Source organism: Emiliania huxleyi, assembly GCF_000372725.1.
Source record: "Emiliania huxleyi CCMP1516 unplaced genomic scaffold EMIHUscaffold_109, whole genome shotgun sequence".
Lineage (NCBI taxonomy): Eukaryota > Haptophyta > Isochrysidales > Noelaerhabdaceae > Emiliania > Emiliania huxleyi.
Genome location: NW_005201851.1, coordinates 467916 through 483437, shown reverse-complemented (window position 1 = coordinate 483437; position 15522 = coordinate 467916). Strand labels below are relative to the sequence as shown.

The 15522-nt window shown below is 66.2% G+C and overlaps 3 protein-coding genes across 3 annotated transcripts; all 3 read left to right on the top strand.

Moving 5' to 3' along the window:
* Positions 1-1303: 1303 nt before the first annotated feature.
* Positions 1304-4200, top strand: EMIHUDRAFT_108857 (hypothetical protein; the record flags this gene model as incomplete). The annotated part of the gene is made up of 5 exons (XM_005792255.1): positions 1304-1868; positions 2070-2317; positions 2496-2654; positions 3089-3901; positions 4030-4200. The coding sequence occupies 5 exons, from the start codon at positions 1304-1306 to the stop codon at positions 4198-4200; spliced, it is 1956 nt and encodes a 651-aa protein (XP_005792312.1).
* A 3652-nt stretch (positions 4201-7852) lies between these two features.
* Positions 7853-10521, top strand: EMIHUDRAFT_108856 (hypothetical protein; the record flags this gene model as incomplete). The annotated part of the gene is made up of 4 exons (XM_005792254.1): positions 7853-8474; positions 8521-8703; positions 8755-9131; positions 10312-10521. The coding sequence occupies 4 exons, from the start codon at positions 7853-7855 to the stop codon at positions 10519-10521; spliced, it is 1392 nt and encodes a 463-aa protein (XP_005792311.1).
* Positions 10522-11547: 1026 nt separating this feature from the next.
* EMIHUDRAFT_454415 (hypothetical protein) lies at positions 11548-15037 on the top strand (the record flags this gene model as incomplete). The annotated part of the gene is made up of 7 exons (XM_005792253.1): positions 11548-12305; positions 12375-12453; positions 12627-12757; positions 13758-13818; positions 13889-13946; positions 14011-14120; positions 14189-15037. Coding segments are annotated over 7 exons (2046 nt in total), but the record flags the coding sequence as incomplete, so codon positions are not given.
* Positions 15038-15522: the final 485 nt, after the last annotated feature.

Genomic DNA, 15522 nt, shown 5'->3' with positions numbered 1-15522 from the left:
TATTTCGCCGGCGGGGCCTTGGGGGGGGGGGGGGGCACGCACACATCGCACCACCACCCGCCCGCCGCGATTGTCCTGTCGTGTACAGACTACACTCTACAGTTGTAGCTAGCTTGCTTGTACGTACATGTACGGACACTTTTAAAAGCTTACTGGGAGAGAAGGGAGAGAGGGGTTTGTGTTCTCTAGGCCCCTAAGGGCCCTACGCGCGGCGTGAGAGCTCGGAAGCGAGCTTTGCACGACGATCAAGGATGGCGCGGTTCACCCCCTTCACCGTCGCGATGGAGATACGACATACGTTCCGCGTGGTGTGACACAAACGAACGAGAGGCGGGAGTGGGGAGGGTACGCGGTGCGGTCAACGCCCGAGCTCAGTTGTAATACGTCCTTTTAGCTCACTGGGAGAGAAGGGAGAGGGGGTTGTGTTCTCTAGGCCCCTAAGGGCCCTACGCGCGGCGTGAGTTGTACAGTGGGTTGCGGGCATTAAGAAAACGTACCATTAAGAAACCACGCCGAGCGATTTCCGCAAAAATCTAAGAAACCACGCCGTGCCGCAGGCGCGGCCCCGAGAAAAGGGGCCGGACACGAATGTGAATGGGAGCCCCGGCTCAAAATCTCTCTTCGCCTGCGGCGCGCGCACTTGTCACTTTCCAAGTCTGCGGTGTTCTGAGTGGAGTAGATGGAGGCGTGTGTGCGTCTTCCTGTCATCCAGAGAGCCGACTCGGCGGCAGACTCTGTCTGGCATCGCCCTCGCGGACCGCAGCTTACTTACCTCTTACCTAAAAATCCTTCGGGTCGGCTCTCTCCTGACTTGAGTGCCGGCCGGAGCTAAGAAACCACGGCGTGGGGTGGATGAGGGATGTGGAAAGGCTTAGAAACAGCGGCGTGCCGGCATCCTGTTTTCTTAATGCCCGCAACCCACTGTAAAGCTCTAGCCTCCTCCGCCGCCGGCTCGGTCGAGCCGCCCGCCGCCTCCCGTCGTCGGCGCTGCCGCTCGCGCTCGTGGTGTGCTGCTCGGCGCTCGACGCCGCCGCCCTCGTGCACGCACGCCGCCTGCGGTGCCATCTCGCCGCAGCGCGAAGGCCAACCGCAAATTTGCACAAACTCCGTGCAAAGCCTCTTCGAACGCGCGAAAGCGCCGGCTTTCGAAACTCGGCGCCCGCCCTCTTTCTGGCCGCGTCCCTCCCCTGTCCTCTCGACTGCTTCCCTCTTTTACACGTACATATACATAATTTGCAATTTGGCCAAAGATAGAAGTTGCGATCTCACGCGTCGCTGTGCGTTCGGGCCTCGGCTCTTGCGAATGTCGGACACCTGCGACTACAGCAACTCTGAGGTTTGGGACGGGAAAGCTTGCGTCCTCGCCGGCGATTTTGCGGATGCCATTGCTCAACGTGGGAAGGCACAATCCCGATCTTACCTGTCGCCCGGCAGCTCATGCGAGGCAGCGGTGGCGTTTGGTGACTCGTCCCCAACCCTTTCCCCGACCGACCCCTTCTCGGTGGGCGCAAACAACCGAGGGATGCCAGGCTACTCGGCGCCCGACGAGGCAAACCTCTGCTCGGGAAGCTTCTTCACTGGCGTAGGCAGCGCCTACTGGCTCAGGCTCGAGGACGTGCGGCCAGGTGTGGCGCTCAGCCTTACCGCCTGCGGCTTCGACACCGACCTCTCCGTCTTTCAGGGATCCTGTGGCACCCTCAAGATGGTGGCGTGCGACGGCGACAGCGGCGGGACCTGTGGCCGAGGACCACAGAGCCAGGGATTCCAATTTGGTTCGGCCATCGACGGATTCGTTCCCAGGGCGGGCACGCAGTACTACATCGCCGTTGGCGGCTACCACGGCAAGGCGGGCGCCGCCACCGTGACCGGTGCCTATTCGCCGGCGTCGAACCCGCCTTCGACAATGGAGCCGCCGTCGCTGCCTCCACCGTTACCGCCGCCACCGACGCCGCCGTCGCTGCCGCCACCGTCGCCGCCGCCACCGACGCCGCCACCACCGTTGCCGCCGCCGCCCTCGCTGCCGACCCCATCGCCGCTGCCGCCGTCGCCAAAGCCCCCGCCACGTCCAGGTCTCGTCCAAATCACCGGCCCGTGCATGCTCACCAGCGATGGCGCGTGCGCCACATCACCTCACTACCCGAACAACTACGGTCCCAACGAGGCGTGCACCATCACCAACGTGCCGCCGACGCCGCTCGTCGTGGCGGCCTTTGATGTCCAAAATCACTTTGACTACGACGACTCGTACGACCCTAACTCGATTGACCCTAGCTGGGAGGGGAACCCGGCTGGCTGCGGCACGTACGACTTTCTTGAGGTGGGCGACACAAAATACTGTGGCACAAACGGCCCAAGCGGAGCCGCTGCGCTGAACGGCGTCATCACCTGGCATTCGAGCCCTCGAGGCTCGACCTTTGGCGGCTGGAAGGCACGCCCAGAGAGTCGAGATGGAGGTCTAGACATTCACTGCCTTGAGCTTGCGTTTGTGCGCATAGGTTTGCTGGGTGACCGCGCCTCCTCCCGCGTTGCTCCCCTCCTTCCCCTCTCCGCCGTCGCTGTTCGCGGCCGCGCGGCGGCGCGCGCCACCCGCGCCCACGCCCTCCCGCCCAATCTGCGACTGCACGGAGTTTGCCGGCGCACACTGCCGCGACCAGGTGCGCCGTCAGTACACAAGGCACCGCAGGTACTGCACCGAGCAGACCAATCCTGACGGCTGCCAGAGCGCTGGTGGCCGAGTAACGTGGGTCGGAGCCAACACGTGCACGTGGCTGCAGCCGCCGCCGCCGCCGCCGCCGCCGCCGCCGCCCGTCACGTGCGGCTCCGGGACCAAACTCTCGGGAAGCGAGTGCCGATGCGCTCGGTAAGAGAGAGAGAGAGAGCAGAGAGTGAGGGGGAGGAAGAGGAAGAGAGTGGCTTTCAGAGCGAGGTCGTAGTTCCCGGCTAAGAGTTATCGGCCGGAGCACTTGGTGCAAGCCGCTCGAAAAACAAAAACCAAAATGGGAGGACGGACTTCCGCTACTCGAATTTTCCTTTTTCTTTTCCCCACACCCTTTGTGCACCCGGTGGAGCATTCGTCTTCCCTGCCGAGATGGTGGTCGCTGCAGCGCTGCTCTCCGCCTCTGCCCGCTTCGCGCCGCCGGCGTCTGCCCGCACGCAAATTTTCCTTACGCGAGGGGTCGTCGTTATGAGCGCAAACAAGTACACCCTGAACCAGAATGCAGTGACGCTTGATGAGGCAACAGTCGAGGCTGTCGCAGCGGCCACCTCGGTCGAGGCTGTCGCAGCGGCCAACACGGTCGAGGCTGTCGCAGCGGCCAACACGGTCGACATCCTCACGGATGAGGGCCCTCCAGGCGGTGGCGCTCGCGATGGTCAGCTGTCATCTGTCCGTCAGTCCGCCGGCGACACGGCGGTTGCTCAGCACCGCGAGGTCTCGTCCTTCTTCGCCACGCTGGTGGAGGAGCGGGGCGGGTCCGGCCCGGCGGGCGAGGACACGCCGATCGAGGAGACGCTCAAGGCTTTCATCCGGCAGATGTCCTTTCTGCAGAGCGAGCTCGAGCACGTCGTCTCGTCGGGCCTCGCCTCGGACAAGCGGCGGCAGTGGGTCGCGGACAAGAAGGCGCTCGAGGAGGAGAAGGCCGAGTGCAGGCGGGAGTGGGCGGCTCTGCAGGGCCGGCAGGACGACACCGCGCACGCGTTTGAGCTCGCCGCAAGCACGGCGGGCGGCGGCAGCCCCGTCCCAGCCGGGGCTCTGGCGCCAACGTCGCTGTGGACGGCGACGACGATCCTGTCCAAGACGTCGCTGCGGGAGCAGGTTACGCTGATCGAGGCGCGCGTCGCCCTCTCGCGCCGGCAGAGCGGCCTCGACGCGCACGACGAGGAGCTGATGCAGACGGCAGCTGTAGCCGAGAGGTGGCCGAGATGTGGCCGAGATAAGATGAGGGGCCGGTGCAGACGGCGCCGCGCTTTGGCGCGGAGGAGCTGTGGAGGAGCCGTGAAGATGCTCTTCACACCTGTCGCCGTGAGCAGGCGCTGCGCCTCTACGAGGAGGAGCGGCCGTCGCGCGAGCGGCGGGCGGAGATCCTCGAGCAGCAGCAGGCGCTGCTGTCCGAGATGCAGGCGCTCGTCGAGGACACGCGCGGCTTCAACGGGCACGCAGCCTTTGTGCGCGAGGGCTTCGCCGAGGGGCACAGCTACTAGATCTGGCTATTCTAGGAGCCGGAGGGCTCAGTGGGGCGGGCCTCTCGAGTCTGTGGGCGAGCCGAGCGCGAGAGAGCCGGCTCGAGAGAGCGCCCCGCGCTCCTCCGCTCCTGCGATAGAGTTAGGAGCAAAAATGCATCATTTGCGGCGTCTGAGGAACGATGTTACTTTGCGATATTTATATCATGTTCGTTATGCGTCGTGACCGGCCCACTGTGACCGGGAGAAATCAGCTCTTGGGGGTGTGTACGTGCTGGCTGGGCGTGTGCACTGTGGACAGGCCATTCCCCATTGCCAAAGGCATTGCGATTGTACTGTACTTTTAGCTTACTGGGAGAAAGGAGAGAGTGGGGTTGTGTGGGAAAATCAGCGTGCCGACAGCTGACACAGACCACTGTGGGACGCGTCGAGTATCGACCTCTACTAGAGCGGCTCTACTGCTTACGTGCTTACCCAGCCTTCGAGTGTATCCTGGCTGTGGTGTCCCACACCCACTGGTGTCTCCATCTCAGAGGTCATGAGGGTCGATGGGGGAGTGCCAACCCCACATGCCTAAAGACCCAGCCCAGCACGCACGTGCTCTATTGCTTGTAAAATCCCATGACGAGAACGACCAACGCACCGGCCGCCTGGCCGAAAAACGTGGGTTCGAACCCGTAGGAGGCACCTAGAGCAAAATTGAGCCCGCTCAGGTGTGAAAAAAATATAAGGGTCGACCAGGTTTCGAACTGGGGGCCTCCCGCTCGCGGGGCGGCACTCGGGAAGAAACCTTGGAAGTGAGGGGGAGCCGGCGGGCGACCTATGTAGCATACTGGGGGAATTAGACACAACAGACACGCACACACCGACGCCCGAAAACAGACACGCACACACCGACGCCCGAAGTGCCAAGAAGGACGTCATTAGTACGAAACCTCAGAAGGCCATGGGCGCCGAGAGAACATTCCCCCGAGAGGACAAAAGAAAAAGGCTTCGCACCCTCTCCTTGCGCAGTGACCCTCGCTAAGTGTCGCCGTTATATCGGGGCACGCTAAGTATTCTGCGCAGGCAGGGCAAGCGGGGGCGGGGGGCACTCCCCCTGGTCTGATACTGGGGTGTGACTGTCTCCAGTCTCGGATGGGGGCATAAAGAGAAGAATATCTAATTTTTCTATTTCTTGTAAACCGTACGCCGCTCTACTCTATTGCCTTATTAGACCGCTTTTTACTCTTGGAAATGATCCCAAAATGACAGTCCGACGTGTGACTGCCGCATGGCAGGCGTTGAGCCTGCGGGTGGATTGGCGTGTTGGGCTGGTGCTGGGCCGCCGCGACCAGAGCTGATACCATGTGACTGCGGAGTTGACGTCTCCGTCGGTCGTGGCGGCGTGGCTGAGGGCGGCGCTGGAGGCGCCCGAGGGCGCGGCGTGGCTGGTCTCATGGGTCTAGCAAACCATAGACCACGATGAGAGAACGCGACGCTAAACCCAGTGTAACGGACGATCCATCCAGACGGGTTTCGGTGGGTTGGATGGGATGTAGAATGTCTGCCTCTCTGGGGGGGCGCGGGGATCCCCGGAGGCACCGTGCGCCGCGCCGCAGTGCGGAAACGGGGCCCCGGCTCTATTAGTCTCTACTAGCACCGACTTCCCGATCTAACCCGGTCTAACAGAGGGCAGATTTGGAGAGATCTCGAGGAGTACATACAGATAGACCCTCCAACCATCAGAAAACTCCGACCTGATCGGTCGTACTGACCGCCGACAGATCACTCCAGACAGCAGACAGGCCGACGTCTGCACGCGGCCGGCCGGGCGAGAGGCTTGACACGATCCGACCCTGCGACCCTGACGCTGCTGCTCTAGCTATCAGACATGCACTGCTGACTGCTGCCACAATGTGCGACCTGTGCTGGCCCCTTGGCGGCCTTCCCGGTCAGTGGTGAGGCGCAGTTCAGAGCTGTCGATGGCGCGATGCCGCACTGGTCCCACATTGGTGACACGAGACCACCAAGTTTGCCGGTCCAACAGAGAGGCACCGGCGCTGTCCTGAGAAGGTGCGTGGTCCCTCTTAACTGCCCATGCGCGCGAGGCTGCGTAGGCATAGCCTCGAGAGTGCCAGCAGCCAATCCGAGGCAGTTTGTGACGCGCATTGCGCCAGAAGCGTGCACACGCTGGAAGTACACCTTCCTACTGACCGTACGATCAGGTCGTCACTGAATGCTTGATACTAAGGTCGCGAGCTATGCAGGTGATCAATTGTGCATCATGGCACGGTCAGCAGCGCCGACAGGCTGTCGCAAGGCGTGATAGCATGGTCGTTGGTCGCAATACGCGAAATTCTCATGAAAACAAGTAGAAAATCGCGCAAAACCGACACGAAAACACCATGCAGAAAAACATGTCTGTATACTGTATGTGTTCTGTGCTATTGCTATTGGGGAGTACTGTAGGAGCGCGATGGTCGGTGTGTACGGGTGACTCTGTGTGCGGGTCACACACTCGCACAGCCACGGCCTGGAGACACAGCCATGCAAAATATCTAATATCATGCACATGCATGCCACGATGTGGCGATGGGGTGTTCCCGCTTCTCTGCTGGACGGCTGCAACGGGGCTCGGCGGCTCTCTCCGCCCGCGCGTGAGCGCGCTCATGGCTGGGTGAACGCCGTGACGACGGCCGGCGCGGCGCCCGTGTCGCGCGCCCCCGCCACGAGGCCGAGCCAGCCCGCGAGGAGGCGGCACGAGGCGGAGCCTGCCCTCCTGGCGGGCGGCGCCTTGGAGGACGTCTCGAGGCCGCCACAGTGGTCGTGTGTCAGGTCGTGGTAGCCGGACGATTGCCGGACGGCGCGGCTGCTCCGCGGCTCTGTCAGCCGCTCCGTCCTCGCCGACGACGGCTGCAACGCCTCCTTGGCCGCGCGCACCGACGACGGCGCCGCAGTGGAGATCAGCGTCAGCAGCGGGTGGCCGCGCCTGATGGATAGGTAACTCAGAATCAGTTCACCATCGATTCCGCGTGAGCAGAGGGTGGCCGCGCCGGCTGACGCGCTGGGCCGCGTCGAGGTCGGCGTCGGCGTCGACGAGAGGGTCGATCAGCAGCGCCTACGCGACGTCGCCGTCAAGGCTCGAGCAAGGGGCCGGGGGGGGGCATGCACGAGCAGGCATCCACAAAGAGCGCCTCGCAGGCGCCGGCGCGCAGCATGGCGGGGTCCTCCTCGTACGGGGGAACGCCTTGGTCGACGCCGAGCCTGTCGAGAAGCATCTTCGTGCTGCCTCCGAGCCCAAAGACCGTGAAGAGCACCGTCACCATGGTTGTCGCGACGACGGTCGCGCCCTTCCGCTTGTCCTCCATCTCGTCGTGCATCTGCACCGCCAGCGCGACGGCGATGGCACCTGCGACGCGGAGGCGGCAGAGGCAGCCTTGGCCGAAGCCTCGTTGGCCGAAGCCTCGTTGGCCGAAGCCTCGGTGGCCGAAGCCTCGGTGGCCGAAGCCGGTGTGGGGAGGTGTGGGGAGGTGTGGGGAGGTGTGTGGAGGTGTTTGGAGATGTGTGGAGGTGTGTGGAGGTGTGTGGAGATGTGTGGAGGTGTGTGGAGGTGTGTGGAGGTGTGGGGAGATGTGGGGAGATGTGGGGAGGTGTGGGGAGAGTCTGCCCAGTGTTGTGCGAGCCATGCATTATGCGCCCTTGTATTCCACCGCTGCTGCTCCTCGTGCTTTGCGCCGCCGCGGCGGCCCGTCGGCTCACCGTCGTGCCTCAGCCAGCGCTCACCGACGCCGAGACTGGCGCCTTCACCGTCAACGCGTCGGTCGTGGTGCCTCGCTTCGACCCAGGCCCCAAAGCGCTCGACTTTCTGCGGCGCGAGGGCTACGTCGTCATCCGCGACGTCCTCAACGCCAGCGACCTCGCGCTCGCGCGGCGGCTCTTTTGGGCGTTTGTGGAGGGCGCCGGTGCTAGCTCCGCCGACCCTGCGAGCTGGCGGCGGGCGCTCTCTCCCAACCAGTACGGGATCGCGTGGGGGCTCGGCGCCGGGCAGAGTCGGCTCATGTGGCACGTGCGGACGCGGCCGCGGCTGCTGCAGATGTTTGCGCTCGTGTGGGGCACCGACGACCTCCTCACGTCGTTTGAGGCCTTCTCGCTGCTGCCGCCGCGCGAGGCGGAGGCGGGGTGGAGCCTCGCGGAGAGCTGGTTCCACACCGACCAGAACGGCAGGTCGCGGCCCGGCCTGCAGACGGTCCAGTCCTTCACCTCTCTCTGGCCGCAGGACGAGCGCTCGGGCGCCTTTGTGGTCGTGCCTCGCGGTTTGCCGCAGCGCCTTCCGGGAAGCCTCCAGGAACCCTCCCGTAGGCGCGTTCGTGGTCGTGCCTCAGTCGCACGCGCGGCACGAGGCGCTGACGCGGCGCGTGTACGCGGCGCGGCCGGGCACGTCGGACGAGCAGCAGTTCCTGATGGTTCCGTCGGGAGACCGCCTCCTCGCGACGCCGCACCCGCCTCACCTCGTGCGCTGCGGCGCGTGGAGAGACGCGGTGGGTCATGCCCGCGACACGTCCCTCGGACACGTCCGCGGCCGTGCCTTTCTAGGCGCGGGGGACGCCGTGCTGTGGGACTCGCGCACAGTGCACTGCAACACGCCGCCGCTGCTGGCGGGCGGCGGAGAGGCGGCGCGGGCGGCGGAGGCGCGGGGAGGGGAGGCGGCGGAGGCGGAGGCGGCGGAGGCGGAGGCGGCGGAGGCGGAGGCGGCGGAGGCGGTGATGGGGGCGGAGGAGGAGGCAGGGCAGGAGATTGAGGGGAGGCGGCCCGGGCGGGTGGTCGCCTACGCCTCCTTTGCGCCTCGCTCGCGGGCGGACAGTCGGACGGTCGTCCAGCGGCAGCGCGCCTTTGCCAGCGGGCAGACTTGCACGCACTGGCCCTTCGAGATGACCTGCCTCGAGCCACCGCAGGCCGTGGGCGAGCCAGCGGTGGATAGTCTCAGCGCCGGTGCGGCGAGCGAACAGGTTTTGAGATTGGTCGGGTTGACGGATCGTCAGTTGGCAGGAGCAACTGGAGCTTCTTTTTTGTAGATGAGGGCATACCCATGTGTACACCCACAAAGAACCCTGCACAAAGTCGCGCGTGTCCCTCGAGGCGGCAGCGGCTGCCGGGTATCGGGATGCCAGTCAGGTGTGATCCAGAGCCGCTTGCGATCCGTGCGGCACGAGTCCGACAGGAGGCGTTCCCAGTTTGAGGGGCGCAGCTGCAGCTTGGGGAACGAGTGGGCTCCAGCGTACCAACGGAAATGAACTTCGTCAGCGGCACCTCCAACTCTCCCTCGAGACGCGCGGCACGAGTAGCACCCGACCCGTACGCTTCGCGAGCCACATGCCGACGGCCAGGACACGGGCCTGGTAGCGCAAGTCGCTGACGTGCGGCTCGCTCGAGATCTCTGACTGCGGCACGATCTGCAGGTACCGGCGAGGCTCATCATGCGGCCGAGGACGAAAGACTGGCAGGTCTAGCGACCATTTTGGCCTCCATGTTGGCTCCACTTTTGGTACTTGTTTCAGACTTTTTCCAGGTGTCATCGCCGCCGCCGCTCACGCCGCCGCCGCCCTCCACCTCGCCCATGCCGCCGCCACCCTCCACCTTCTCCCCACCGCCGCCGCCGCCGCTCACGCCTCCGCCGCCTTCCACCCCCGCCCACGCCTCCGCCTCCCTCCACCTCCCCCACACCGCCGCCGCCGCCGCCGCTCACGCCGCCGCCGCCCTCCACCTCGCCCGAGCCTCCACCTCCCTCCACCTCGCCCACACCGCCGCCGTCGCCGCTCACGCCGCCACCCTCCACCTCCCCCACACCGCCGCCGCCGCCGCTCACGCCGCCGCCGCCCTCCACCTCGCCCGAGCCTCCACCTCCCTCCACCTCCCCCATACCGCCGCCGCCGCCGCTCACGCCGCCGCCGCCCTCCACCTCGCCCACGCTTCCGCCGCCCTCCACCTCTCCCATGCCACCCCCGCCCTCCACCTCGCCCACCCCTTTGCCGCCACCCTCTCCTTCGCCGCCCCTCGCCCCCACCGCCCTCCTCCTCCACCCCTCGCCCTCCCCCCCGGCCTACCGAACCACCCACCGCCCGCCCATGCCGACCTCCGCCCTCCCCCGCGGAGGTCATCGCGCGGGACCCCAAGGCAAAGTGCGCCAACGGCTCTGGCTGCAAATACATCCACGACGGCACCGGCGCCACGCCAACGCCAACGCCCGCCGACCCTCTCGCGGACCGCATCGCCGCCGCTAAGGCGGCGATCGCGCCGGGCACGCCGCCGTCGCTCGGCAAGCGCGCCAAGCCGCCGACCCCCGACTCAAGCGACGACCTCTAAGGCAACCTAGCTCTCTCTCACACACACATAGACCTGGACAGGCAAGGCACAGAAAAGGGGAGCGGGGCCCGACTCCAAGGAAAACCCCGTCGGCTGGGAAGGCTGTGAACTCGGCGCGGGCAGAAGGCTTCCCGCAGACGCTCAGCCCATAGCCGAGGCCCGGCTGAGCTGCCGACCCTCCCGCCTAATCCCCCAGACTGTCGCCTTAAACAGGACCCATTACACCGCCTCACACACACTCCCCCCTCAGGGCTAAGCAGTGTGCGCGGGCCCACCCGACTCTAGGCGAGGCGTCGACCACTCCTTCGGAATAGCTCTGTCAGTGGCTGCACTAGACGCCCATAGTGACGCGCGGCGCGGGCGGATGACTAGAGGAGAAAATGCGGAGATGCTAGCTCGCAGGTAGATGTGCTCAGCCAAGGGTAGGGATGAGGGGAATGTGTCAGTGCGAGGGGTGCACCAACCGCAGAGCGTTGTGTTTTGCCTTTGAAAACTGAACAGTTTTTTTGAGCTAGACTTCGTTGTTAATAGGAACAGTTTCTTTTACACCGTACTTTCTTCCCATATTCACGCGGTCACTAATCGCAACTAATCCGATCACTATATAGCACGTATAGTGTCGGTCCCGGACTCGAGCATACATTGATGCTCTATGGATGATGAGAAGTGCGCGAGGTCCAGGGGTCTCGCGCACCCTCCCGCTTTTGTTGGTACCAGCGCGCCGCGAGCCACCAGCGTTAGGCGGGCTCGTCTGGCGCGTGCCCAGTCCAGTCTGGATCGTACTTTACGAAACGTGCGTCCTCCGCCTCGTTTCACGGTGGCGCCATGTGTGTTCATGCGCGGGGGTGCTGGGCACCTCTTCTTCTCTCGTGACCGTTGAGCTCGGTATGTGAAGAATTTTACCATACAAGCCCCTCTATGTGAAGAAAGGCTACCGCCCCACTCGTACCTCGCGGGGCTATCGCTCAACCGACCCAGGCACCACTTGCAACAGCTCTCTCGCGCCGAGCTGCCGACGAGTAGATCATGACGGTCACGACGACGAGAGCCGCGGCCCACGAACCGGCCGAGCAGCCCAAGGACGAGATTGGCGCCTCCGAGTTCATCCGCAAGTACCCGAGCTACGACGGCCGCGGCATCATCGTCGGTGTGTTCGACACCGGCGTCGACCCGGGTGCACCAGGCCTTCAGACGACGAGCGACGGCAAGCCCAAGATGATTGACCTCGTCGACTGCACCGGCTCCGGAGATGTGGACACGAGCAAGGAGACCGAGCTCGAGGCCGACGGCACGTTGAAGGGCCTGAGCGGCCGCTCGCTCACCGTGCCTGCAGAGTGGCCAGATCGGGCTGCGGGCACCAAGTACCGTCTCGGCCTCAAGCGCGCGTTCGAGCTCTACCCGCGGCCGCTCGTGGCGCGCGTCAAGGCCGAGCGGCGGCGGCGGCACGACGAAACGCAGCGGGCCGTCGCCGAGGAGGAGCGGCGCAAGGCTGCACTCGGGCCTCCTCTGACTGCAGAGGGCGAGGCGGGCCTTGACGCCTCCGCAGACCAGTTTCGGAGCCCGGCCCGTAGGCCCCTCCCGACGGCAGAGGGCGAGGCGGGCCGCAAGGGCGCCGAGCTGGCGGCGCGCGTCTCGGCGCTGGACGCGTGCGACAAGGCGTACGAGGACGGCGGGCCGGTGTACGACGTCCTGACGTACAAGGACGAGTCGGGCGTCTGGCGCGTGTGCGTCGACACCAGCGAGCGGGGCGCTCTGGGCGAGGCGGCTCTGCTCGCCCCGTTCCGGTGGCCGGGCACGAGCAGAGCGGTCTCCACACGGGACGTTCCCCGAGCCTTCTCGGAGCCCTCCTCTAGGGTCGAGGGCAAGTACGGCACGCTCGACGCCGCCGACGCGGCGAGCGGCGCAGAGACGCTATGCAACTTTGCGGTCGAGGTTGCTGTAGGAGGAGAGGAGACGAGAGGAGAAGGCTCTGCGCGGTGCGGGCGTTCGACCATGCGCCGTCCTCGAAGCTTCTCTGCACTGTTGCCTGCACCTGCTCTGCACCTGCTCTGCTCTTGCCTGCCTGCAGCTTGTCTTGCTTGCACCCTGTCTGGGCCTTGCCGCAGGTTGCGGCCGACGGCGCGAGGACCACGCTGTGTGTCGACGCCGGCTCGCACGGCACGCACGTGGCGGGCATCATCGGAGCCCACTTCCCGGACACGCCTGAGCTGAACGGCATCGCGACCGTTGCTGCCGCGTCGTCCTGCTCTCGGGAGCCGGACCCTTCCCGGACCCATCCTCGTAGGCATCGCGCCGGGCTGCCAGATTGTCGGCTTCAAGATTGGCGACACACGGCTCGACGGGATGGAGTCGGGCCCACCTCTTCCAAGACCTCTCCTAGACCTTTCCTGGAGCCCTCCTGCAGGCTCGACGGGATGGAGACGGGCACCGCGCTCGTCCGCGCGCTCGGCGCCGCCATCGAACGAGGCGTGCACACTCCCCGCCTCCCCTCTCTGGGCAGCCCCTCGGGAATCACTCGAGGGAATCACGAAGCCTTCCTCCCCTCCCCTCCCCCTCCCCTCGACCTCCCCTCCCCCTCCCCTCCCCCTCCCCTCCCCCTCCCCTCCCCCTCCCCTCCCCCTCCCCCTCCCTCCAGGCGTGCACATCATCAACCTCTCGTTCGGCGAGTACGCAAAGGTGCGACGGCCTCGGCCAGCACCTCGTCCACACCTCGGCCACACCTCGGCCACACCTCGGCCACACCTCGGCTACATCTCGGCTGTATCTCGGCTGTATCTCGGCTGCATCTCGGCTGTATCTCGGCTGTATCTCGGCAAAGGTGGACGACATCGGACGCTTCACGGCGGCCGCCAACCTCGCCGTCCACAAGCACGGCCTCCTCTTCGTGACTTCGGCGGGCAACAACGGGCCCGCTTCTCTCGGCATGCCCTCTCCAAGCCGCCTCGGGCCCCTCCTCTGAGCCGTCCTCCTCCTCGCGCGCCAGGCCTGCCCTCTCGACGGGCGGTGCGCCCGGCACCTCCTCCTGCTGCATCGCCGTCGGCACTTGCTCCTCCTCTTGCCGCCGCAGCCTTCTACCCCCCCCCGAGGAGCCGTCTCGGAGCCTCCTCACAGGCGCCTACTGCTCCTCGGCGATGATGGGGCCTCAGTACTCGCTCCGCGCCAAGCTCGCTCGCCTCCGGTGCACGTGCTGCTCTCTCCCCAGACCCCCGCAGACCGTTCCTGGAGCCTTCCTGCAGGCTCGCCGACATCCAGTACACTTGGTCCTCCCGCGGACCAACCTATGACGGCCACCTCAACGTGCGCCCGGCGGGGCCTTCTCTGACCGTCTCTGAACCTGATCTGAACCGTCCCATCCCTCGCGCCGCAGGTGAGCGTCTCTGCGCCCGGCGGGGCCATCGCACCCGTCCCCAACTGGACGCTGCAGGGCCGCCAGCGCATGAGCGGGACGTCCAGTTGGAAGTGTCTAGGAAGTGTCTAGGAAGTGTCTAGGCCGCCAGCTCATGAACGGGACGTCGATGGCGTCGCCAAACGCGTGCGGCGGCATCACGCTCCTGCTGTCTGCGCTCGCGGCGCGCGGCGAGCGCTGGTCGCCCGCGTCGGTCCGGCGCGCCATCGACACATATCGGGAGTGCGCGCCATTCTGCTCATTGCGTTCACACCTGTTTAGATCCGGCGCGCCATCGAGACGACGGCACTTCGCACGCCAAACGCCACGGGCAGCGCGGTCGAGGTCTGGGCGCTCGGGCGCGGGCTGCTGCAGGTTGGCGCGGCGCTGAGCTGGCTCGAGGAGCACGGCGGGCACGCCCACTGTGACGTGCGCTTTGAGCTCAGCGCCACGACGCACGGCTGCTCGACCGCCGCGGGCGCGGGTGCGCGCGGCGTCTACTTACGCGAGCCGCAGCACTCGAGCGCGTCGGAGGTTGGTGTCGACGTCTTCGTGCGCCCGAGGCTGCACGAGGAGGCGCCCAACGCACAGCGCGTCTCCCTCGACGTCGGCGTCACGCTGCAGCCAAGCGCGCCGTGGTTGAGCTGCGCGCCGTTCCTCGCGCTCACGCACGGCGGCAAGGGCTTCAACCTCAAAGTGTCGCCCGGCCAGCTTCCGCCTGGCGCGCACTACGCCGAGGTGGCGGGCCACGACTCGTCTTCGCCGCGGCGCGGCCCGCTCTTCTCGCTCCCCGTCACCGTCTGCAGGCCGCACGCGAACCTCGCCGCGCCGCACGCGCCGTGCCACGTCGCCTTCGAGCGCGTCGCCTTCTCCCCCGGCCACATCGAGCGCCGCTTCGTCGTCCCGCCGCGGGGCGCGACTTGGGCGACGCTGACGTTGCGCGCTCGGGGGGCGCCGCGCTCGCGCGAGCCGGCGGGCAGCGTGGTCTACATGTACTCGCTCACGCAGCTGCTGCCACAGAAGCACATCGGCCAGTCGTCTGAGACCCGGCGCGTCACCATGGGCGTGCCTGACGAGGCGCAGGGGGCTGGCGCGCCGGCGACGGAGTACGTCTCGACCGTCGCGTGCGTCGGCGGCGTGACGCTGGAGGTTGCGGTGGCGCAGTGGTGGATGTCGCTCGGCGAGACGGAGCTCGACGTGCGGCTCGACTTCTTCGGCCTCTCGCCCTCGGCGGAGCAGCCCACGCTCGACGCGCGGGCGCACGGCGCCCTGCCGCGACCCTTCTCGGAACCTTTTCTCTTAGGTGGAGCAGCTCACGCTCGACGGGCGGACCCTCTTCAGCTCGCTCGAGCTACACTCCTTCCGCCGGACGTCGGTCGACGCCCGAGGGCTTTGTCCGAGACGCTGGCGCGGCGGACACGTCCATGACGCGTCCACGACGTGTCGACAGGTCGAGCCGGAGGGTTCGCTCAAGACGCTGCGCCGCGCGTGCCGCCCGCTCCAGGCGAAGCTCGTCCCGCCCGCCGCTCCGTGCGGCGACGTCGGCATCGGCGACGCGGGCGTCGGCGGCAAGACGCCGATCTACGACTACCTCCTCTCGTACAAGTTCGCGCTCA